The sequence below is a fragment of the Notamacropus eugenii genome, chromosome 5 (genome assembly GCF_028372415.1).
Source record: "Notamacropus eugenii isolate mMacEug1 chromosome 5, mMacEug1.pri_v2, whole genome shotgun sequence".
NCBI lineage: Eukaryota > Metazoa > Chordata > Mammalia > Diprotodontia > Macropodidae > Notamacropus > Notamacropus eugenii.
In genome coordinates this window covers 382,878,241-382,902,938 of record NC_092876.1, presented here as the reverse complement: position 1 = coordinate 382,902,938, position 24,698 = coordinate 382,878,241, and the positions used below count along the sequence as shown (strand labels likewise).

Genomic DNA, 24,698 nt, shown 5'->3' with positions numbered 1-24,698 from the left:
ATAAATTAATTTTAAAAAAAGGGTATGCACATTTTTATAGCCTTTTGGGCATAGTTACAAATTGCTCACCAACATGGTTGGATCAGTCCACAGCTCCCCCAACAATGAATTAGTGTTCCAAACTCTCCCACATTTTCTCAAACACGTATAATTTTCCCATTTTGTCATTTTAGTCAATCTGATAGGTGTAATGTGTTTTTTTTTAATTTTCTTATTTTTTTTATTTAACTTTTAACATTCATTTTCACACAATTTTGGGTTACAAATTTTCTCCCCTTTTCTCCCCTCCCCCCCCCAAACCCAAGCATTCTAATTGCCCCTGTGACCAATCTGCTCTCTCTTCTATCCTCCCTCTCTGCCCTTGTCTCCGTTTTCTCTTTTGTCTTGTAGGGCCAGATAGCTTTCTTTACCCCTTAACCTGTATTTCTTATTTCCTAGTGGTAAGAACATTACAGTTGATCCTAACACTTTGAGTTCCAACTTCTTTAGCTCCCTCCCTCTCCACCCCTTCCCTTTGGAGGACAAGCAATTCAATATAGGCCAAATCTGTGTAGTTTTGCAAATGATTTCCAAACTAGTTGTGTTGTATAGGACTAACTATATTTCCCTCCATCCTATCCTGTCCCCCATTACTTCTATTCTCTTATGATCCTTTCCCTCCCCATGAGTGTCGACCTCGGATTGCATTCTCCTCCCCATGCCTTCCCCTCTATCCTCCCCCCCACCCTGCTTGTGGCCTTGTCCCCCACTCTCCTGTATTGTGAGATAGGTATTCCTATCAAAATGAGTGTGCATTTTATTCTTTCCGTTAGTGGAATGTGATGAGAGTAGACTTCATGTTTTTCTCTCACCTCCCCTCTTTATCCCTCCACTAGTAAGTCTTTTGCTTGCCTCTTTTATGAGAGATAATTTGCCCCATTCAATTTCTCCCTTTCTCCTCCCAATATTTCTCTCTCACTGCTTGATTTCATTTTTTTAAGATATGATCCCATCCTCTTCAATTCCCTCTGTGCACTCTGTCTCTATGTATGTGTGTGTATGTGCATGTGTGTGTGTGTACTCCCACCCAGTACCCAGATACTGAAATGTTTCAAGAGTTACAAATATTGTCTTTCCATGTAGGAATGTAAACAGTTCAACTTTAGTAGGTTCCTTATGACTTCTCTTTGCTGTTCACCTTTTCCTGGTTCTCTTCATTCTTGTGTTTGAAAGTCAAATTTTCTTTTCAGCTCTGGTCTTTTCATCAAGAAAATTTGAAAATCCTCTATTTCATTGAAAGACCATTTTTTCTCCTGAAGTATTATACTCAGTTTTGCTGGGTAGGTGATTCTTGGTTTTAGTCCTAGTTCCTCTGACTTCTGGAATATCCTATTCCATTCCCTTCGATCCCTTAATGTAGAGGGTGCTAGATCTTGTGTTATCCTGATTGTATTTCCACAATACTTGAATTGTTTCTTTCTAGCTGCTTGCAATATTTTCTCTTTCACCTGGGAATTCTGGAATTTAGCCACAATGTTCCTAGGAGTTTCTCTTTTTGGATCTCTTTCATGCGGTGTTCTGCGGATTCCTTGAATATTTATTTTGCCCTCTGGTTCTAGAATCTCAGGGCAGTTTTCCTTGAAAATTTCATGGAAGATGATGTCTAGGCTCTTCTTTTGATCATGGTTTTCAGGTAGTCCCAAAATTTTTACATTGTCTCTCCTGAATCTATTTTCCAGGTCAGTTGTTTTTCCAATAAGATATTTCACATTATCTTCCATTTTTCCAATCTTCTCGCTATGATCTGTGATATCTGTCTTTCTCACAAAGTCCTTAGCATCCATCTGTACCATTCTAGTTTTGAAAGAACTATTTTCTTCAGTGAGCTTTTGAATCTCCTTTTCCATTTGGCTAATTCTGCTTTTGAAAGCATTCTTCTCCTCATTGGCTTTTTGAACCTCTTTTGCCAATTGAGTTAGGCTAGTTTTCAAGGTGTTAATTTCTTCAACATTTTTTTGGGTCTCCTTCAGCAGGGAGCTGATCTGCTTTTCATGCTTTTCTTTCATCCCTCTCATTTCTCTTCCCAGTTTTTCCTCCACCTCTCTAACTTGATTTTCAAAATTCTTTTTGAGCTCTTCCATGGCCTGAGCCCACTGGGTGGGCTGGGACACAGAAGCCTTGATTTCTGTGTCTTTGCCTGATGGTAAGCATTGTTCTTCCTCATCAGAAAGGAAGGGAGGAAATGTCTGTTCTCCAAGAAAGTAGCCTTCAATAGTCTTATTTCTTTTCCCTTTTCTGGGCATTCTCCCCAGCCAGTGACTTGACCTCTGAATATTCTCCTCACACCCACCTCGCCTCCTGGTCCTCCCAGCCAGCGTTTGGGGACTGAGATTCAAATGCTGCTTCCAGCCTTAGGGCTTTTGGCAGGGGCAGGGCTGTTATTCAGTGTGAGAATTAAGTTCAGGTGGTCAGGTGGGGGCAGGGCCGCCTCTCAGGCTCTGTTCCCTCAGGGGGTTTATGTACAGACCTTCCACAATGGATCCAGGCTCCTGCCCACTTGGGGAGCCCCTGTCTGCAGCCGCCTCTCAGCTTCTACCTCCCGGGGGGGGCCCGAGCCATGGGGGCACCCCACTCCCCTCTCGACCCGCCAAAGAGACTCTCTCACCGACCCCCGTCACCTGTGGGTCGCGGGACTTGTGTGGCCGCTGGAGATCCCATCCCTGAAGCCTGCTCAGATCTGTACCTCTCGGAGCCGCGGCCACTGCAGGTCTGGGCTGGGCTCCACGTCTGCAGCGCGACGGACCTTTTGCGAGAGGTTTGCAGGTCCCTCTGTGGGTGGAGGGACCCGCGTGGCCACTGGAGATCCCATCCCCGTAGCCCGCTCGGATCTTTTCCTCATGGTGTCGCGGCCGCTGCAGGGCTGTACTCAGCTCCCAGTCCCGGCGCCCAGTCCGCAGCGTGAAGGACCCCCCCGAGAGGTTTGCAGGTCTCTCCAGAAGAGAAATCTCCCTTGCTCCAATATTCCGTGGCCTCTGGGTGCAGAATTCATCGTGAGTTGGTCCCCTCTAGCCGTTCTGTGGGTTGTGGGTTCAGAGCTATGTGTATGTGCGTCTTTCTACTCCGCCATCTTGATTCCGCCCCCCCAGACCCTGTAATGTGTTTTGATTTGCATCTCTCTAATCCATAGTGATCTAGAGAATTTTTTCATAACTATAGCTTACTTTCTTCCTCTGAAAACTGTCTGTTCATAAACTTTGACCATTTAGCAATTGTGGAATGCCCTGTATTCCTGTAAACTTGACTCTGTTCTCTATATATTTTAGAAATTAGGTCTTTATCAGAGACGCTAGTTGTAAAAATTCTTTCCCAGTTTTCTGTTTCCCTCCTAATCTTGATTGCATTGGTTTTGTATATGCAAAAACTTTTCAATTTAATCAAAATTATCCATTTGTTTTTTGTGCCTCTTCATGAGATGAAATATTTCCCTTTTCTGCCTCCTTTCCTCTTCTCCCTTTGTACCCCTTAATTAGGATTTTTATCATCACATCAGTTAATTTATACCCACATTCTCCATGTATATCCCTTTTAAATGTTGTAATAAATACACAATCCTAAAGATTAACAAGTAGATATTGAATAAGAAGGCTTTTTCTTTTTTTTTCTCCTCAAATTTTCTTTTGAACTCTGACTGTCATTAGGAAGGTCTGGAAATCCCTTATTTCATTGAATGTCCATCTCCTTGCCTGAAAGATTATGCTCAATTTTGCTGGATAGTCGAGCCTTGGTTGTAGTACAAGCTCTTTTGCCTTATCATATTCTAATCTCTCATACCTTTTAGTGTAAAAGCTTCAAGGTCCTGTGTGATCCTGATTGTAGTTCTTCAATACCTGAATTGTTTCTTTCTAGCTCCTTCTCATATTTTCACCATGACCTGATAATTGTGGAATTTGGCAACAATATACTTTTGTGCTTTCCGTTTGGGGTGTCTTTGAGGAGGTGATCAGTAGATTCTTTGGATGACTATTTTCCCCTCTGGATCTAGGACCTCAGGGCAGTTTTCCTGGATGATTTCTTGGAAGATACTGTCTGGGACCTTTTTTTTCATCATGGCTTTCTAGTATACCAATGATACTTAGATTTTCTCTCCTGGATTTATTTTCCAGGTTTGTTGTTTTTACAATGAGATATTTTACATTTTCTTCTATTTTTTTCATTCTTTAGATTTTGACTGATTCTTGATGCCCCATAGAGTCATTAGTTTCTACTTGCCGAATTCTAATTTTTTAATGAATTGTTTTCTTCAGTTAGCTTTTGTACCTCCTTTTTTAAACAATTATTTTCTCCAGTTAGATTTGGTATTCCTTTATTCATTTGGACAATTTTACTTTTTTAAAAAAAATTTATTTAATTTTTCAACATTCATTTCCACAAAATTGTGAGTTCCAAATTTTCTCCCCATTTCTCCCCTGCCTCCACCCCAAAATGCCGAGCAATATAATTACCCCTATCACCAATCTGCCCTCCCTTCTAACATTCCTCCCTTACCTTATACCCATCTTCTCTTTTGTCCTGTAGGGCAAGATAAATTTCTATACCCCATTACCTGTATTTCTTACTTCCTAGTTGTATGCAAGAACAATACTCAACAGTTTTTCCTATAACTTTGAGTTCCAACTTCTCTTCCTGCCTCCCTCCCCACCCATCCCCATTGGGAAGGCAAGCAATTCAATATAGGCCACATCTGTATAGTTTTGCAAATGACTTTCATAATAGTCATGTTGTGTAAGACTAACTATATTTCCCTCTATCCTATCCTGCCCCCATTTCTTCTAGTCTCTCTTTTGACTTTGTTCCTCCCCAAAAGTGTTGACTTCAAATTGCTCCCTCCTCCCATTGCCCTCCCTTCCATCATTCCTCCCACCCTGCTTATCCCCTTCTCCCCCACTTTTCTGTATTGTAAGATAGGTTTTCATACGAAAATAAGTGTGCATTTTATTCCTTCCTTTAGTTGAATGTGATGAGTAAGCTTCATATTTTTTCTCTCACCTCCCCCCTTTTTCCCTCCCCTGAAAAGTCTTTTACTTGCCTCTTTTATGAGGTAATTTGCCCTATTCCATTTCTCCTTTTCTCCTCCCAATGTATTCTTCTCTCACTCCTTAGTTTCATTTTTTTAAGATATGATCCCATCCTATTCAACTCACCCTGTGCTCTCTGTCTCTCTGTCTCTGTCTCTCTCTGTGTAATCCCACCAACTACCCAGATAATGAAAAAAGTTTCAAGAGTTACAAATATTGTCTTTCCATGTAGGAATGTAAACAGTTCAACTTTAATAAGTCCCTATGATTTCTCTTTGCTGTTTACCTTTTCATGCTTCTCTTCATTCTTGTGTTTGAAAGTCAAATTTTCTTTTCAGCTCTGGTGTTTTCCTCAAGAACGCTTGAAAGTCTTCTATTTCATTGAAAGACTATTTTTTCCCCTGAAGTATTATATTCAGTTTTGCTGGGTAGGTGATTCTTGGTTTTAGTCCTAGTTCCTTTGACTTCTGGAATATCATATTCCATGCTCTTTGATCCTGTAGCATAGAAGCTGCTAGATCTTGTGTTATCCTGATTGTATTTCCACAATACTGAAATTATTTCTTTCTAGTTGCTTGAAATATTTTCTCCTTGACCTGAGAACTCTGGAATTTGGCTACAATGTTCCTGGGACTTTCTTTTTTTGGACCTCTTTCAGGAGGTGATCAGTGGATTCTTTCCATATATATTTTGCCCTCTGGTTCTAGAATATCAGGGCAGTTTTCCTTGATAATTTCATGAAAGATGATGTCTAGGCTCTTTTTTTTGATCATGGCTTTCAGGTAGTCCCATAATTTTTAAATTATCTTTCCTGGATCTATTTTCAAGATCAGTTGTTTTTCCAATGAGATATTTCACATTACCTTCCATTTTTCCTTCTTTTGGTTTTGTTTTGTGATTTCTTGGTTTCTCATAAAGTCATTAGCCTCTATCTGTTCCATTCTAATTTTGAAAGAACTATTTTCTTCAGTGAGCTTTGGAACCTCCTTTTGCATTTGGCCAATTCTGCTTTTTAAAGCATTCTTCTCCTCATTGGCTTTTTGAACCTCTTTTGCCAATTGAGTTAGCCTATTTTTAAAAGTGTTATTTTCTTCAGCATTTTTTTGGGTCTCCTTTAGCAAGCTGTTGACCCGCTTTTCATGCTTTTCTTGCATCTCTCTCTTTTCTTTTCCCAATTTTTCCTCCACCTCTCTTGTGTGATTTTCAAAATCCTTTTTGATCTCTTCCATGGCCTGAGCCCACTGAATATTTATTTTGGATGTTTGGGATACAGAAGCCTTGACTTTTATGTCTTTCCCTGATGGTAAGCATTGTTCTTCCTCATCAGAAAGGATGGGAGAAGATATCTGTTCACCAAGAAAGTAACCTCCCATAGTCTTATTTTTCCCCCCTTTTTTGGGCATTTTCCCAACCAGTTACTTGACTTTTGGGTCCTTTGTCCAGAGTACGGTATACTCTGAGGGTCTGTAAGATCTCAGTTCCTCCTAAGTGGTACAATCAAGTGTGTACACTGGTCCGGGAGCAACCAGAAATTTTTGTGCCCAGAATCTGAGTAATAAGAGTTTTGTCCTCACAGCCACCTCGCCTCCAGTGCAGCCAAGCTAGCACAGTGGGCTGAGATTTAGATAAGCTGTAGGGACAGGGCCACCATTCAGTGTGAGATAAAAGATCAGCTGCTTAAATCCCTCAGGAGTATGAGGTGGGGGCAAGGCCTCTACACAGGGCTGAGGTAAGAATCAGCTGCTCAGTGCCCCCAGGGGGTTTATGCTCCAAAAATGGATACGGGCTGCTGTAGGAGGTGATGGGTAAGCTGCTGCTGCCTGCCCAATGTGGCCACTGCGGCCACCTGAGTCTGCAGCTATGGGAAGGCCCTTCTCTCTTCTCAACCAGCTGAAAAAACCCTGTCACTGTCCTTTGACGCCTGTGAGTTGAGGAATCTGTGAACCGCTACTACTGCAACTGGGGATTCCACCCCTGTAGCCTGCTCACATCCTCCTCCCACAGCCGCGCCTCGCTGCCAAGGCTGGCCTGAGCTCTGCTTGGCGTCTGGTGTGACAGATCCTTCCTGCTGGCCTTTCATGTGACTCTGGGCTCTGGACTCTATTGTTCTGTGGTTTCTGCTACTCTAAAATTTGTTAAGAGTCTACCTTTACAGGTATTTTATGGGCTGTGGGGGAAGAGCTAGCATATGTGTGACTTTCTACTCTGCCATCTTGGCTCCGCTCCCCGCCCATTTTACTTTTTAAGGAGCTGATTGTATTTTAAAAATCATTCATCAATTTTTCTTCTACATCTTTAATTCAGCTTTTAAAATCCTTTTGAAAATCTTCTAAGAATGCTCTTTGGGATTGAGATCAGTTCCTATTTCCTTTTGAGGTTTCAACTGTGGGTACAGTTTCAATTCTGTCCTCTTCTCAATTTGTATTTTGTTTTTCCCTGTCCCTGTAATAAGATTTTATGGTCTTTGCTTTTCTAAATTGCTTCTTCCTCATGGTCATTGACTTTTTCCAGGCTTTCAGAGTGGATATCTGCTTGTACGGCACAGGGCTAGGGTGGGGAGGTGGGTCTGTTGTATGTTTTTTGTGCTGGAAGCCAGTGTTCTGGTCAAAAGTTTTATGTTCTGTGGCCTTTAGTTCTTTCAACTAGAAATTATATAATGCTGCAGCTTACCTGGTACTGAGCTGGCTGGTGTGCCCCAAGGTTGAGGTCAGGTGAATTCTGGGTTTCCCTGGGGTTACACTGAAGCTCATGCAATGAGGTATGGGGGAGGGATTATCTGGACACATGAGGTCTTCTCCCCTATGGCTGCACTAACCCTGTCTGTGCTGATGTCTGCCCAATTCCTCTGGCTGTGCTAAAGCAAGTTAACCCGTCTTAGGCTCAGGATTTCCAGATGGTCTGCTCAGGTGGGACTTACTGGGATGTTTCCATTCTACATTCCCCCAGCCAGTATAACAGATCCTTCCTGTTGATCTTTCAGGTTTTCCTGGTCTGGAAATCTTTTACACTCTGTCTCCCAGTGGATTCTGCCATTCTAAAATTTGTTCAGATTTACTTCTTAGAGGTATCTAAAGGAATCTGTGGATGACCACAGGTAAATCTCCATTTTCACTCTGTCATCTTGACTCTGCCCCAGAAGAAAAAGCTTTTACAGTGGAGGGGAAAAGGGAGAAGGCAAAGGGGAGTGAGTGAACATTACTCTCATCAGAGGTGGCTCAAAGAGGGAATAACATACATACCCAATTGGGTATAGAAATCTATCTTACTCTACAGGAAAGTAGGGAGTAAAGGGATTAGAGAAAGGGAGGTTTATAGAAGGGAAGGCATATTGGGGGAGGGGGCAGTCAGAAGTAAAACACATTTGAGGAGGGGCAGGGTGAAAAGAGAGAGAATAGAATAAGTAGGGGGAATAGGATGAAGGGAAATACAGTTAGTCTTTCACAACATGACTATTATGGAAGTGTTTTGCATAACTACACATGTATAACCTATATCGAATTGCCTGCCTTCTCAAGGAGGGGGAGTGGGAAGTGAAGAAGGGAGAGAATTTGGAAATCAAAATTTTAAAAATGAATGTTAAAATTGTATTTACATGTAAAGGGTGAAAAATAAAATACTGAAGCAAAAAATAAAATAAAATCCACATGCAATAAAAAAAAATGTAGTTTTACCCATCTCCAATACAGCAATTTATTTTTCTGGATTACACTTATTAGTTCTTAGGGTCTTTTTTCCCAAAGTTTAGGGGGATAGGGGAGAAGTGGAAGAAAATGAAAATAAAAGCTAGATAACTGGGAAAAAAAACTAATATAAAAAAAGAAAAGACTTTCCTTTCAGCTATCAACTTATGTTTATGCACACTGGTATATATACCCATAGATCTGTGTATTTCTATGAGGTATTTATTTGTATTTGCATAAAATGTATATCCACATGTCTGTGCAAAATACCCATATCAAATATTTTTGTTGTTGTTTCAGTAACGTCTGACCCTTTGGGTCCCCATTTGAATCTACTTATTTTTGGGGAGGCAAAGATACTGGAGTGGTTTACCATTTTCTTCTCCAGCTCATTTTACAGATTGGGAAACTGAGGCAAACAGGGTTACACAGCTAGGAAATGTCTGAGGGCACACTAGAATGTGGGTGTTCTTGACTGCAGGTGACTCACTCTCTTCCCTGAGCCATCCAGCGCCCCCAAAAATAAGTCCCTCCAAAATGAAGTTAAATCTTAATTTTACCGAGTACAACAAATATTACTATCAAGATCTGGAAAGATAAAGAAAGGACTGAACTTACCATGGTCTGGGCAAGAAAAACTGATAGTATGGTGGTGTAAAAGGCATCCAAAATTACTTGCTTTTTAACCCATTAAAAGTTAGATTTTTTAAAATTATGTTTTTTTAAGAATAAGAGGAAAATTTATTTAGTCCCAGCCCTGAACATATGGAGCCTTGATACATTCCCATAAAGAACCAACCGGGGGCAGTGTGTTACCGGGAGGGGGAAGTTGGGGGCGGGGCCTTTGCAGAGGTCTGGGCCTGGGTCTAAAAGGTCACATGAGGCCAAAGGACAGGCTCCACTCAATGGCCCTGAGAGGTCACGGGGTCACGGACCTTCCTGAACATTCTACAACTGCCGAGGTTTTCCTACTGGGGGGAGGGGGGAGTAAAGCGGCTCCAACCACGGGCAGCACCCACCTGGCGTCTGGATCTCCGGGGGCTCCAGGTGTGACTCAGGAAGCCTCAGGTGGGCGCACAGCACCTGCGGTCCCGGTGGGGAAAAGAGCCTGGGGAGGTTTAGGGGGGACCAGGAAAGGGGAGTAGGGGCGGGGCACCGTCATTCTTGGCGCTCCTGCGCCCGAGAAAAGGCCCCAGGACAGGAGGGGTGGGAGGGGGCTCAGACGAGCTCAGCTCCTCGCGCCTGCGCGTGCAGTCGTTGCCGTTCAGCACCAAGTTGAGGCCACACGTGCCCTCAGCCGGGAGAACGCGGCCCGCACGTTGGGCGGGAGGTGCTCCAGCTGCAGCAGCGGGGGGGAGGGGCTCTTCCTCACCCTTCACTCCACCCCGCCTACCAGGAAGCGGCCCCACTCATTGGCCCGCGGCCCAGGAAGCCCCGCCCCTGGAAGCCACGTGATAAATGACGTACTAGAGCTCGCTCCCCTCCTACCAGCCCCGGGGCCTCCAACGCCTTCCCATGTCCCCTCTGTGAGAAACACTTTTGGTCCCAAGCAGCCGGACCCCGGCGGACTGGGACAGGGAGACAGGCCAGCGGGTCCTAGCGCCCTGGAGCCCCCGCAGCCCAAGGTACAACCTGAGGTTCTCGGCCTCGGCCTCAGTGAGAAGGCGCATCCACGCGGCTGCGGGAGCTGCGTGTGCGAGGCTCCCCTCCCCCCCAGTGCCCCTGAACCTGAAAGCACTTGGGGGTTAGGAAGGGATGGGGGGCCGAGCGCAGCCCAGGGGCGGATGGAGGAAAGGTTTGCGGGCCACGTGGGGGAGGACAGCCCTGGGGGGTCCCGGTTGGGTCACGTTGTGGTGTTTGCCCGTCGTTGCCATCACAGAAATGATGGCACGACTTGCACTTGACCAGCCTCCCTTCTCCTCCAGAGCCATCCGGGTCCCGTGAGCAGATGTTCATCAGGATCGTTGGGTGAGGTAAGGACACCTTGGAGGGTGATGGGCCTGTCGGGAGAGAGTCAGGACCAAGGCTTTGGACTTGGGGCTGAGAACAATTGGAGACACGGAGTTACTTATTTTCGGAGGAACGAAAGAGCCTCTTTTTCATTTTCAAAGCTGAGGGAGGACCGCGGGTAGAGACGGAACTCGAGGTCTGGCCTAGCCTCATGCCGTCCACCCTCGTCCTTCAGAGGCCTTCTTCTCTCGTTTGCACTGCCTCTGTCACGGCCTCTGCTAATCCTTCCAGGTCTGTCAGACCTCTCTCTCTAGTGGTGATCGATAGCCTGGCCTGCAGCCTCCTTTATGAAGACAAGCACTGCTCCCTCATGATAGTCCCACCCCTGGGGAGAAGGGAGAGGGTGCCATTCCGCCAGGTTTCCAGTCTGGCCTCCAGACCTGGAGGAAGGAGAGTATCACCCCTTCTCCTACAACATCTGCTCCTTCACCTCATCTGCCAAAGGCTTTAAAGGTTTAATGGCGTCATTAAACACTGAAAAATGTCTTGACATTTTTCATTTAATAGATAACCCTCTCCCACTGGTCATGTTATCCATAGGAGAGAGATCTGGAACTCTCACAGCTATCAGTAGTTGAAAGCTTGTTTTCTGTCACCCTGCCTGGCCTCTCTTATTCCCATCTCCATCAAACCAGCACTCACTCACCTACCCCCAGGGTCCTATTCTAAAGCTAGTCATCCTTTCATTTGGGTTCTTTGGAGTGTCTGTTCCATAGATAACAAATTTGATTTCATCTTAGATCCTTTCTTTTCCCACTCCTTCCATCTTCTGGTTCTCCCTGAGCCCTGGATCCTTGCTGATAGCACATCTCTCCTGGCCATCCTTTCTAGCACAGGCTGTACTTTTCCTCTCTCCCTCGAATACCCTAACCCCACTTCTCTGCCACACCTCAGTCATACACAGAGATGGTCATACCCTTGATCTTGTCATCAGCCACAAATGCACCCCTTCTATGTTCATGAACTCTAAGATTCCCTTCTCTAGTCACAGTCAATAGACTTTCCTCCTCTCTCTCCTCTGCCTTCCAATGTCAGACCTTGCTTTTCATCCACAGTGTGACCTCCAATCCCTCAACCCCTCAGAGTTCTCTCTGAGGCCATCCAATCCTTCACTAGCCACTCCTCTCCTTTCCCTTTCTTGAGCCCTTGGTGAGCCAGTTCAACTCTACTCTGTCCTCTTATCAAGTCCTTTGTCTCTTTGCTGTATCCTCTCTTGCACCCTGCCAAACCTGAGCCTTTTCTTCTACACATACTGTGTTGTATAAAGTTGGAGAAAATCACTCAATTGTTCTCACTGGGCCAGTCAGATTTCCCATGCTATGGGTACATCTCAACTGGACCTTCACCATCCCTAGCAATAATTTTGAACTTTTAAAATTCATTCACTTAACCACTTCAGATAGCCCCCTTTCCAAATCTTTTCATCCCACCTCAAGCATCCCGTGTCCTCCCTTCTAACCAGTCCCATATCTATCCTGCCTTTTGTAGCTCTACTCCTTGAGGTCATCTACCATAGATGCCCCCATTTCTCCTCTCACTTTCTTAACTCTCTCCATGTAATTTACGACCTCATCATTCAACTGAAACTGCTCTCTAAAGACATCGGTGACCTCTTCATTGCTAAATCCAAAGGCTTTTCCCCCTCAATCCTCATCCTTTTTTATGTTTCTCCAGCTGCCTTTGACATTGTTGATCTCCCTCCACTCCTCTCTAACTTTTCTGTTCCCTCCTGGTTATCCTCCTACTTATCTGACCATTCCCTTCTCAGTCTCCTTTTCATCATGATTATTCATCATCCAGGTCACATCTGCCCACCTTGAGAGTCCCACAGGGCACAGGGCACTGTTTTGAACCCTCTTCTCCCTGTGTACCATTTTTCTTAGTGAGCCCATCAGCCACCATGGATTTAATTCTCTCTGTGCTAATGATTTTCAAGTCTACATTTCCAATGCTGACTTCTCTGCTGGTTTGCAGTCTTGCCTCTGATACATCCTGAGGATATCTTCAACTCAACATGCCTAAAACTGAACTCATTATTATTCCTCTTAACACAGCCTTTTTCTATTAGTTCTGTTGCTATCAAGGGGAAGACTATCCTCCTAGTCCCCCAGACACACAGCCTAGGTGTTGTCCTTGACTCTCATGATCTCTTACCTCTCAGATCCATTCCATTGCCAAAGTCTTTCAATTTCCCCTTTGCACCATGCTCTTCAGTATGCTCTCTTCTCTCCTCTGATATTGTTGCCATCTTGTGTAGGCCTCATCTCCTTTTGCCTGGACTGTTGCAGTACTCTACTGGTCAGTTTGCCTGCACCAGGTCTGTCTCTGCTCAGCCCTCATTTTCCTAAAGCACAAGTCTTAAATCCAATTTGTGGGCTTGTCAAGACATCACCTATGTGATGTCATTAGTCCTCTTTGAGAAGAAATGATGAGGAGCCACATTAATATACCTGGTTTTCCTCATCCTCTCCACCATTTGTCCAACCCTTTATTTTAACTCAATGTGTGTCTTTCCATATCAGGTGAGTCTCTTGTAAACAATATGTTGTTGGATTCTAGCATCTAATCCATTCTGCTGTCCACTTCTGTTTTATGGAATTCATTTACAGTTAATATTAATTGCCATCTTGACTCTGCCTCCTGGGTTTTTTTTTATTTGTGCATTTTCAGTTAATTTAGAGGACTGTGGTAACAATTCTGCACTCATTTACTTTCTATGGATTGACTGACAACAGCAGTGGCCTTCTAATTGGTCAATATATAAAGTTTAATAGGTCTTTTAGGAAGCAGAAATACTATGAATCATACACACCCCCTCCTCCATCATAGCAGGGCCTATTCACTTTCACACTCTAGTTGTTTAGGCCCATATTTTTGAGGTTAAATAGAAAGATTGTTTACAAGAGATATTATTCAAGAGACTGTTCATTGATTTGTTTTTGGTTTTAGTTTCTAAAGTCTGAAAATGATTAGAATGTTTAAAAATGAATGGATACTGCTGTGATATGTGAAGGGCATATATGATATGTGATACACAACTTTTCCTTGAAATTGTTTTCACAGTCCTTTGAGTTGATTGAAAATGCATGAATAAAAAACAAGCAAAACAAGAGGCAGAGTAAACATGACAGAGTCCAGACAGCAAACCCAGCTGAAGTCTCCACCCTTACTCCTCCAAACGACTTTAAAATAACTCCTGAAATAAAATATTGGAGTAGTAGAGCCACCAAAAGGCCAGAATGAGACATATTTCCAGCCTAAAACAACTTAATAGGTCAGTGGAATCTATGCTACTGCAGTGGGGATTTGTCTGGCACAGAGTGGGGCAACAGCACCAGCAGTGAGCCTTGGAGGCAATGGTGGCAGCAGCCACAGTAGCAGCTTGGGAAGCTCGCAGCCCAGTGAGAGTAAGGAGGTGAGACAGCTGGTCAGTAAAAGATTACAAGGGATCCTTGTCTGGCGCTGGGTGCAGCTGCTGCTTATTGGCAACCATGTTGCCTATACATGGTTCTGGGTCAGAGTTCCAGAGCAAAGAGGAGTGCTTGTGGTCAGTCACAAGGAAGCAGGAGCCCTGGCCACAGTTCTGAGATAGAGAGGAGGGCTAGCACTTGTGGCTCAGGACACTAGACACCAAGACCAGAGTACAGAACAGGAGAGCAGGGACCATACCTTTCCCTAGATCATACCACCTTGGGTACACTGAAAACTTACAGATTTCCGAAAGTAGCATGAAAAAGTACAGAACAGGGCAGTTAGGAGTCTGTATAGTAGACAGAGGACATGAGTATGAGTCAATTATGTTGGGGATGATCTCCCAAAAAATGAAGAGGTGAGAAAAGAATGCACCGGGAAAAGGAGGAACGAGGAGGTGTAATGGGAAGGCTTTTTGCCACATAAAAGAGGTCTGGTGTGCAAAGAATTGCTTTATAGTAGAGGGGCAGTTGTTGGGGAGTGGTGAGGTGGGAAATACTTGGATCTCACTTTCACTGGAATCGCTTCAAAGAGGGAAGAACATACATACACATTCAGCTGGATTTAGAAATCTTTCTGACTCAGTAGTGAAATCAGAGTAAGGGAATAAGAGATTTGGGGGGAGGGTGTTTCAAAGAGAAAGCAGATTGGGGGAAGCAGTAGTTAGAAGCAAAACAGACTTTTGAGGAGAGACAGGATAAAAAAGGATTAACAGAGCAAAATAGCATGGAGGAAAATACACACTAATCTTAACTGTGAATGTCAGTGGATTGAGTTCACCCAAAAACCACAAGTGGATAGCAGAATGAATTAGAAGCTAGAATCAAACACTAATTTAGTTGCAAGAGTCTCACTTGAAACAGAAGGACGCAGAATGAGTTAAAGTAAAGAGCTGTTATCCTTCAGCTGAAGAAAAAAGAAAAACCAAAAAAAAAAAAAACCAAACCACAAAACAGCAGAGGTAGAAAGTATAATCTGAGACAAAACAAAAGAAAAATAAACCTAATTAAAAGAGATAATGAGGGAAACTACATTTTGCTAAAAGGGACCTTAGACAATGAAGTAGTATCAAAAAAATTTTATAGTAAATTGCTCTGATAAAGGCCTAGTTTCTCATGTACATAAAAAACTTAGATTTTTAAAAATGAGAGCCATTCACCAAGTGATAATTGATCAAAGAACATAAATATGCAGTTTTCAGAAGACATCAAAGCTATTTACTGTCACGGGAAAAAAATGCTTTACATCTCTACTGATTAGAGAAATTCAAATGACAGTTCTGAGGTACCACGTGACACCAATATGAAATGACAAATGGTGGAGATGATGAGGCAAAACAGGTACACTAATGTTGTTGTGGTTGTTCATCACTTATTTTGAAGAGGACCAATGGCATCATGGGGGTGATGTCTTGACTTGCCTATGAATTGGATTTAAGTGAAACAGAGATGCACAGAGTCATCAGTGCCTCTCCTTCAGAGTCATTGGAGTCCAGTGGCAAGACAAAAGTCATGACTGGCAGTACATCTCTTTCTAGCTGCTGAAGTACTGTATGTGATCATTTATCTCAATCAGTGGCCAAATCTACTGGCATCAGAGTTATTATTTTCAACTTTTGTGTTTTCAGGGCATATCCAAATTACGTACTCTAAATATTTCTATTCTTCTACAGTATTGATTAAGTAGTCCTCAGTAACCTAGAAAAAACTATTGTAACAGTCGGCAAGGAAATTGCTTGAGAACAAAGACTGTGTCCTTATTCATCTTTGTTTCTCATGACTTCTTAAGTAATTGCTTTAATCCATATTGTCTCTGGGCTTCCAAATGATGACAACAAAAGTTTTAGATGTCAAGTCATTTATACTTCAGAAGCTCTAATTGACTTTCTCCATCATGATAATTGATAAGCAATACTTCTCTACTTGTGTTTTTTTTCTTTTAATACAAAGGGACCACTGAATCAGAATAAGGAATTCCCAGAGTGGGACACTCCTCCACTAATTCATGCAATTCCCTGACTTTTTAAAAGGGCTCTAGAATGATTTGTCAATTCACACTTGAATCTTTCTCATTGTAGATGAAAATGAGGGTTGTGGCACAGTTTAAAAGGATGGTTAATCTAAAGCAGGAACCAATGAAAAAAACTATTGTTCATGAGGGAACAAGTGGTCATTATACATGGTGAGCTTCTACTTTATCCTATATCGGCCTTACATTTAACTGTGAATATGGTTACTTCAGTATGCAAATATCTCATGCCCCCCCCCAAAAAAAAACAACAAACAACTCAAAACAAAACTATCTGAAAGAAGATATTGCTTGTAAATAATAATAAATAATGCTGAAAAAAACTAAAAAATAAGGCAATATACAATTAGCATTTAAAACTCATAGACAATACTGCAAATTTGTCCCTGAGACAAAACTTCCATAGCAATCCACCTCTAAATGCTCTGAAATCATGGGAATTTATGTGTGTGTGTGTGTGTATGTGTGTATGTGTGTGTTGCTCAATTACAAGGTTTTAGCTCCTGGCTTTTCTAAGTGCTCTGAATGACTGGGCAATTCACATTTGAACTCATCATTGTAGATAAAACTGAGGTTCATGGTACTGTCCAACAGAAAGATGATTGCCACTCAAAAGTGGGATTGAACAAGAAAATTATGGTTCAAGAAGGAGCAAGGTGATAATTATGCATGGTCAAGTTCTAATTTATCCCATGTCTTCACTAAATTTAATGTAGAATACATTTTAGTAGGAATGTGTCACAGAAAACAAAACTATATGAAAGTAAATATCCCTTGTAAATAAATAATAAAATATGCTCAAAATAACTCAAAAATAATGCAATTTCTGATTAACATTTTAAAATGAATAAAATTGGCAGTGAGACAAAACTTGAATGGAAATCCTTATTCAAATGCTTGACTCAAGGAGAATATATTTATATGTTGCTCATTTATAAGGTTTTAGCAACTTCACTCCATGCAATCTTATCCTTTCCGGGAGACTTATGTCCTCTGTACTTTCAGTTCAGAGAGAATGTGTAATAGCTATATTGCAGAGTACATGAAGTGGTCCAATTGGGAATTGTCATGGAAGGCATAGAAGGTGGTTGGGGTTAAATTACACTTCTGAACTAGCACCCAACGGAAGAACAAATTGTCCAGAAATGACATATTTCTACCTACAAGGTGTTGCTATGCAAAACCACCAAGCATCTACTTTGGGAAAAGATAATCTTATAAAATTCCAATATGTTGACAAAGATTCAGCCTATGTGAATCCATAAGTTGTTCATTTGTTACAGTCATGCTTATCTCTTTCTGACCTCATATGGGGTTTTCTTGGCAAAGATATTGGGATAGTTTGCCATTTCCTTTTCCATCTCCTTATACAGAGGCAAATAGGTTAAGTATTTTGCTCACCAAGCTAGTAAGTGTCTGAGATTAGATTTGAACTAATGTCTTCTTGACTCCAGTCGCAGCACCCTATCCACAGGGCCACCTAGCTACCCCTACATAATCAGACAACCTGCACACAAATGTGATAAAAATATAGTAACTATATGCTCATGCTTAAGAAACATTTCTGAATTCCTTCAAAGAAAATATACTTTTTTGTAAGTTTGCTATTTCAGGTGCCGAAATGAGATAAAAAGAAGTAAATATATCATTGCAAACTTATGCCTGAAAGAGAGATTCAGTTTTCTATTCCTACATGGGAAAGAGAATTTATTTAGATCATTTCACTTGCACTCAAGGAACCATTTTTGAATAGTCCCTTCTCTAGTTTTCTTGAATTTTCTTCCCTGACAGATTTGCCCAGGATGCACTGGGCACCCCTTTAGGCCAAGATCTATTCAAGACTCACTTGGGGTGAGGTAATGCCCCAGGGGGTGACCCCTTTAATAAGGCAAAGAAAAAAATGAGGATACCAGGCTGGGAGGGAAACAGCAACAGTTACTATTAATAATCACTCTGAAGTCAGGAGGGTCCAGAAGAGAGACCTTAGGCAGGTGCCTAGTGTTGTTCAGTGTATAAGCGTCAGAGTGCAATAGGTTTAAGTTTTTTGGAAAGGAAAGGGAAGGTAAGGTTAATCTAGCCAGCAAAACCCAAGTTAATTGGATATTTTCTGGCCGTTCCAAATTTACCTTCCTTTGGAGAGGAGAAGGAAGGGGAGGAGGATACAGGAGAGGAGAATTTGAATTACCCAGATAATTGGGTCACCATTCAGGCATCTACTCACAAATTGTTGTGTTTGTCCTTTGTTCCCGAAGAAGACCATGCCATCAGAGAAATGATAATGCAACTTGCACTTGACTTTGTTTTGAGTGAGTGAGGGCTGTGCAAGGTCACAAGCCTCACTTCTCCTCCAGAGCCTTCTGAATTCAGCGACCAGATATTCATCAGGATGACTGGAGATACGTGTATGATTAAAGACAAGATTTAAAGAGTAAAGAATTGCCCAGTCACATGACTCAAATGATGCATCATATCTATTTGAAATTTGAGGTTTCTCTCACCATAATGACCATTTGGCAGGGGGGAAGTAATGAATCACTGCCATTTGGCCCCATCTGAATGATTATGTTGCAGGGATGGTCTATGGAAATAGAATAATGGTTCTGAACCAGCTGATTCCAATAAAAGTTAGGTTTGGTTAACAGGGAAACAAGTGGAATGAATAACACCAAGACTGCCCTGTCAGAACAAAAAAGGAGATAGTTTAGGATAGGAAGTAAGCTTGTATTGATATAAAGATCTCTTGGGAGAAAACACATGCTACCAATGCAATTTTGGGGTCTTACACCCAAAATGTAATGATAAATATCAAGCAGCATTCATACGTAGTGGAAGCAGGAATCTATCGTGCACTTACTACCTCAGAGGCATAACGTTTCTAATCTTCAGGTGACTGTGAGTGAAACATATAACTATTAGGGGTTTCATTTTTCTCATGAGTGCAATGGGGTATTCAGTATGGATGACCTTTTTTTCCTTACCTCCCTTCTTCCCTCTTCCCATTATATGTCAACAAAATTTTTTTGAAAGATTTCACAACTCTGACAGTGTTGAGACCTGACAGTGGAAATAATGCTTATTTTGGTTCTCATGCTTTCTTTCACAATAAGTACTTCATCAACTCTCTCCTTGTTGACTTCTTTGGAAATTAGATGTTTCAATAATCGTACTAATATTTCAAAAACAAGGAATGACTAAAGAGAGAAGTTGAATATATTCGGTTCAGAAATTTAAAATATTTATTTTAGTGATGTAGACCAACTCCACTACAATCACCTAGATTCCTTTGTGATTGCCCTTCATGAAGAGACCGAAGAGGTCTTGTTAGAAATAGCATTATGGTATATCGAAAAATTTTTAAATTACATTTACATTCCAATGTTTTCCTTTCTAATTCAGGGAGAACAATAACAGAAATAATCCCCCAATAAGGAAAAGTTTGGGATCTATCATGTGAATGAGCCTGGTGAGTTGATTAAAAGTATGTCCGTATATGTTGCAGAGAGAATGTGGAAAAATTGGGACCCTAATTCATTGCTGGTGGATCTGTAAACTTATCCAACCATTTTTGGAGAGTTATTTGGAATTATGTCCAAGGAGTTTAATTAAACTGCCTATACCCTTTGACCCAGAAATGTCACTATTAGCTTTGTTTGATCTAGGAAAAGAACTGAGATGTTCTAGAATATTTATAGCAGCTCTCTTTGTGGTGGCAAAGAATTGGAAATTGTAGCAATGCCCATCATTTGAGGAATGGCTAAATGAATTGTGGTGTATGTAAATAATGTAATATTACTCTGTTATAAGAAATTAAGAGCTCAGTGATTTTGGAAAAGCATAGAGAGACCTGCATGAAATAAGGAAGAATAAAATGAGTAGATCCAGGAGAACATTATGTTCAGTAACAGCAATACTGGTTTAAGAACAACTCTGAGTGACCCAATCATTCTATTATAAATACTCAGATTGACCACAAGGATCTTATGAAAGAAAATGCTGTTTGCATCCAGGGTAAAAACTGACATATAGATGTGTACATATTTGTGTCTAATGGTAGCCATCCCTAGGCTCTGGGGGTGGGGGATTGAAGGGGAAAAAAGAAAGTTACATGACAACTTTGTTGTACATTTGAAAGGAATCCTAATTTATATATATATCTACAATTTCACATGTAATCCTCTGTTTTTCTATTTCACCTTTTATAGAAATTCTTTTTTTATTTCTCAAGTTTGAAAGAAAATAAATTTTAAAAACAAAAAATAAAAATCTATAGATTCAGAGATTGCAAATAATTTTTGGAGTGATAAAGAATATTCTCCCACAATCAGATTAATTCCTTTGCAAAGTCCCTTCCTGAAGTGAAAAAGAATAGTTACAAAAATAATCCTTTTTCCTGATAATATTATGACCTATTCATAATTTTTCAAAATTACAATTACGTTGAAATGTATTATCTTTGAATTCTAGTGAGAACAAAGATGGGAATATTCCAAAGATTAAGGAAAACACTGAGATCTACCTGATGATGATTAAAGAGAGTTTTTTTTTTTTAATTTTTCATATTTTTAGAATCAATACTACATAAAATTTGGGGAAACTCTTACAGATATTAACAAAACCTAGAGGAAGTTTTGAAGATGACAGACTGTCAGAAATTGCCAGCAACTCCCTCTGTAAATGAATCATACCTAACTACAATGAATTTCCAACTTATCCACAAGTATCAATTCACTGAAACATCTGAAGGCTACTCTACTCTCATGTCAGTGTGTTTTTGCCCTTCGTTGCCGAAGAAGATCATGCTGGCAGAGAAATAATGACATGACTTGCACTTGACTTTGTTTTTTTGAGTGAGTGAGGGCTGTGCAGGTCACCAGCCTCACTTTTCCCCCAGAGCCATCTGAATTCAGTGACCAGATATTCATCTGGATGACTAGAGATGACCCAGGATAAGGCAATTGAGGTTAAATGACTTGCCCAAGGTCACACAGCTATCGAGGGTAGAGTGTCTAAGGTGAGATTTGAACTCAGGTCCTCCTGACTCCTGCACTGGTGCTCTATCCACTGCACCACCTAGCTGTCCCTTCATGCCTTATAATAACTTCCTGAAGGACTATAGATATCAGTTACATGGCAGCTATATGGCACAGTCGATAGAGCACAGACTCTAGAGTCAAGAAGACTCATCCTCCTGACTTCAAATCTGGACATAGACACTCACTAGCTGTACAATCCTGGGCAAGTAACAGAACTTTGCCTCAGTTTCCCAATCTGTAAAATGAGCTGGAGAAAGAAATGGCAAACCACCCCAGTATCTTTGCCAAAAAAACCAAAACAAAACCAAAACCCATCAGTAGTGATCATTCTAGTGGCTGAAATGAGACTAGTTGCTGCACTGTCCTTTATCTAAACAGTGACTAAAACTAACTCTGTTGCAGCTCCTGTTTTGAACCTTCCATTTCCATGGAGAATGATTTTCAAGACTGCTCTGACTCTCTTGGCTTTGCTCCTCTTGACTTTTTATCCATAATAGATTAGCAATTAGTTTCTATTGGTTTTGTTTCTCTTTTGGCAAACACATAGCACTACATCTGAGGAAGGAACTCCCATCATGCACTAATCATCCACTCAGAAAGTCTTTAGAAATATATTTTACAGAGTAGTTTGACATTCCTTAGTGCTCTAAATGATTTGGCAGTTCCCATTTGAAATTTTTATCCTTGTAGGTAAACCTGAGGTTTCCTCCACCAACAAGGTTAACCTACCAGAGATCAGGTAATAACAAGTGAGCAAATTGTTGCTCAAGAACATTCAGGTGGTCATCATGTATGGTGAGCTTTTACTTTACCCTATTCATTATAATTAGCTATGACTATAATAAAATAAAGAAGAATTGAGTGAATGCTGCTGTAAAGGGGACAAGAGTATAGAACATCCCTGCTATTCCATTTTTAAAGGTTTGAAACAATGTTTCTCTTTCTTTATGTTAATCGGTTACAACATATTGAATATTGTCATTTATTCCCCTCCTCTCATCAATTTAGTGATGAGCCCTTATTCTACATTGGACTGAGTTAATCACATCATTTTGGGGGGTAGTTCAGTTTTCCCACTGGCAAAAATGAGGTCAGATCAGACGTTCTTTCTTTGACAATATTTACCACTTTAAAACACTGTTACTATTCTATTTCTTTAAAAAAAAAACTCATTCCATCATATGACAATTATACTTGATACTAAAAACAAACACATATATCATGTTTGTTTGGGGGTTTTTTGGATAGCAAACAATATGTCATAGGCAATCATTCCATTTTCAACTTCTTTGAATTTCTAAAAATCCCAGTTCATTTTGTTGTAATCCACAAACTAATATTTTCCACTTTAATTTATCAAAAATGCCTCCAATGATTGACTTAATGAAAGGTTCTGAAAGGAAAAATATTCTTGAGAAGAGATAGATTGACTTTCCCACAGTCAAAAGGATTCCTTTTCTAAGGGCCTTACCAGTGTGGAGAGTTGTTAGGTGATTTTACTAAAATCGTATATTTTTACTTTATAATGAGGATTTTTATGGAACAGTTTTTACTTCTTGTTCAAGGGAGGGTCCCATGTGCAAAATAGCACATAATAGCACTAGTGACAGTGGTGGTAATTTTTTTCACCTTATTTTTATATTTGATTTCATCACATTGGTGGAATGTTGAGATTCAACCATGTCAGTGAAATAGCTTCTTATCCATAGTAAACTAAGCTAGCAAACTTTTCAGAATGCCATACTTTGAGAAATTGCTCTTGTAAATTAATACCTAACTATCCTCAGATTTTGGAATATTCAACAGGACCAATCCATTCATTGGAACATTCAGTGGCCATCTTTGTTCCATACCAGTAGAACCTTTCCTTCTCATTCCCACAAGAGTTGTTGCTATAGTCTTTTCCTACACATTCCCACTCCATCACCAAGTTCCCAGTCACTAAACCTGCCCACAGCAGAGCTCCCATTTCCCCCTTCGTTTTTTCATAGGTACTTCATGCTCAGTGATACACTGAATAATCCTGTGAAGCTACAACACAGATTGAGGAGACATTTGTAGATTATTCAGAGAAATTTATTTATAACATTTCTCCAATAGAATGTTAGCTATTTGAGGTTAAAGGCTGTACCTTCTTCATCTTTGCTTACTTAGCACCCCTGGGGGTAGAGTTAAGGTTTTCTACATATGTACTGAATTAACATTCATTCAGTGGTGGAAATATCTGATTTACAAATACATGACAATACAGAGTTTTAGATTTGGGGCCATTTTTACTTTGGGGATTTTCAATTCTGTTATTACATATGTGAGTAGATGAAACATTCTTTTGTGGGTGGGTAGGGTTTATAAAAATCTGAGTCTGCCTCAGTGTAAGGAGTTGACAACTGGAAACTTCTCCACTGATTGATCTGATTGATAACACATCAGAAACCTGGGGCCTTAGAAAATTGTCTGACATTTTCATTGTCCCTTAAAATGCTTTGTGTGTACCCATTTTTGAACTCTTTGTATTTATGGTTTACAGCCCCTGTCACGCCTTTAGATGAAGACTACAGTCAGCCAACTTACATGAAAAGGTATATGAATGAGCAAGAAGCACCTTATCTACATGGATGATGAATCTCCACTTTTGCCTACAACTTTATTAGAATTAGCTTTCTAATGAGGACTGAGAGACTTTGAGTAAGCCCTTATAGAAGTGGACAAAGTTCTAATGAAAAAATAATGTCCAGTAAAATCTATCTTTTAAATAATCTTTCCAGGTGACATTACATAAATAGCATTTAAAATTTAAATGGCTACTGCTGCAAAGATGGCAGGAAAGTGTATCATCTGCATGTTACTTTTATTAAAAGGTCTACTACATTCTGTGTTTATATAATGTCATTATTAGTCACTCCTTTGAACATAATTATTCAGCGTAAAATTGTTTCCATAGTCTGTTACATTTACTGAGAAGGCAGGAAAGTCATGATTGTGACTCTAGTAACTGGGTTACAGTGTTACCTGGTAAGAAAGGTTTATGAGACTATTGATGTTTAATTCTACTCCTTATTCAGTATCTAATTCAAGAATGAATCGATCAGAGAAAATGCAAGTCTGCCTCAAAAATGTTAATGTCAAACACCACTAACTGCGTCCTTTAGGGAAAAAAATACTTGTGAAATTCAAAATTTTGAATGATATTCATATTTTCAAATCTAAAACAACCCACAACTTATCATACTCAACAAAAATACTGTCAAATTTTACTTGCGATATTATGTCCATATTCAAGAAACACTTCTATTTCTTTCAAAGAAAGTAATTCTCTTTCTGAGTTTGCTTTCTTTCAGTTACAAAACTGAGAAAAGAAAAAAAACTGTACATAAAGCACTGTGTTGAAATGAAAGCTTCATTGTCCTATTCCTGTATTTGAG

At 40.7% G+C, this 24,698-nt stretch overlaps 1 protein-coding gene across 1 annotated transcript; it reads left to right on the top strand.

Moving 5' to 3' along the window:
- The first annotated feature begins 9,639 nt into the window (after nucleotides 1–9,639).
- Nucleotides 9,640–24,144, top strand: LOC140507967 (uncharacterized). The gene is made up of 6 exons (XM_072615759.1): nucleotides 9,640–9,828; nucleotides 9,880–10,359; nucleotides 10,660–10,707; nucleotides 16,293–16,396; nucleotides 19,640–19,706; nucleotides 23,804–24,144. Exons 1-5 carry the CDS (start codon nucleotides 9,640–9,642, stop codon nucleotides 19,695–19,697), a joined length of 879 nt encoding a protein of 292 aa, XP_072471860.1. The 3' UTR covers nucleotides 19,698–19,706; nucleotides 23,804–24,144.
- Nucleotides 24,145–24,698: the final 554 nt, after the last annotated feature.